Raw genomic sequence first — 811 nt, forward strand, 5'->3', positions numbered from 1 at the left:
TTCTTCCACATATCACAACCTTATCCTTCCATCTAAAATGCTGTCTTACCTGAGTATTTCCCTTTTCATAAAAGTATATATAGTGATTGAGGAGTTCAACAAAGAGCTGGATTTGTGCAGAAGGATCCATACACTGGTTAGCAATGCGCACAGCTTTCTTTAAACACTCCAGCACTCTCTTCTCATCCCTTAACTGTGAAAAATAAAAATATATTACAATTCTGAGAACTTACTACAAGATACAAATTATTTGTTCATTATTTAGATACGTAATTCAGTCACAAGAATGAAAAAAATCTACATTAGCATTCAAGAGATCACAAGACACACCTCCTCCTTGTTGGTAGCTAAGGATCGTGCTGACCAGAACAGGTGAGAACAAGTAGTCACACCTCGAGCTTGGTCAGGTTTCTTGAGCAACTTTGAGGCTGCAAGAGCACACTGCGTTCGGAGGGGCTCATGATTTTCTTCACTGAAGCAAGTTGTTTGTTGGAAGGTGCCCATGATCAAAGTCATGGCTGCCAGTTGAGCTTTGCTATCACTAATTTCATCCTCATACAGGGAAAAAGCCTAGAAAAGTAATAACATTGACATAAGCTATAATCATGTCAAGTACGTAAAATCTAGGTTCTCTGTAAGTTTTTCATAGCAGGATATTAACAAAATATACTTGTATCAATACCACAGCCAGCAGACCAAAATAAACTTGTCATGCTTCAAACTAAAAACATTCAAATCCCTTGTTTCAATAGAAATATATGGTACTGCTAAGTATGCCAAATACACAGAGGATAGAATAACCTTTCTGATT

General features: G+C 37.1%; 1 protein-coding gene across 2 annotated transcripts in view; it reads right to left on the reverse strand.

Annotated features, from left to right (window-relative positions):
- The window catches only part of LOC119593020 (vacuolar protein sorting-associated protein 35-like), a gene marked incomplete at its 3' end in the record, with an annotated part of 23,876 nt that overhangs the window by 1,018 nt on the left and 22,047 nt on the right, over positions 1 to 811 (reverse strand). For both annotated transcript variants that reach the window (XM_037941915.1, XM_037941914.1), the window contains 2 exon segments: positions 50 to 193; positions 331 to 570. In XM_037941915.1, the coding sequence (XP_037797843.1) occupies positions 50 to 193; positions 331 to 570 (384 nt within the window).

Source organism: Penaeus monodon, chromosome 31 (genome assembly GCF_015228065.2).
Source record: "Penaeus monodon isolate SGIC_2016 chromosome 31, NSTDA_Pmon_1, whole genome shotgun sequence".
NCBI classification, from domain to species: domain Eukaryota; kingdom Metazoa; phylum Arthropoda; class Malacostraca; order Decapoda; family Penaeidae; genus Penaeus; species Penaeus monodon.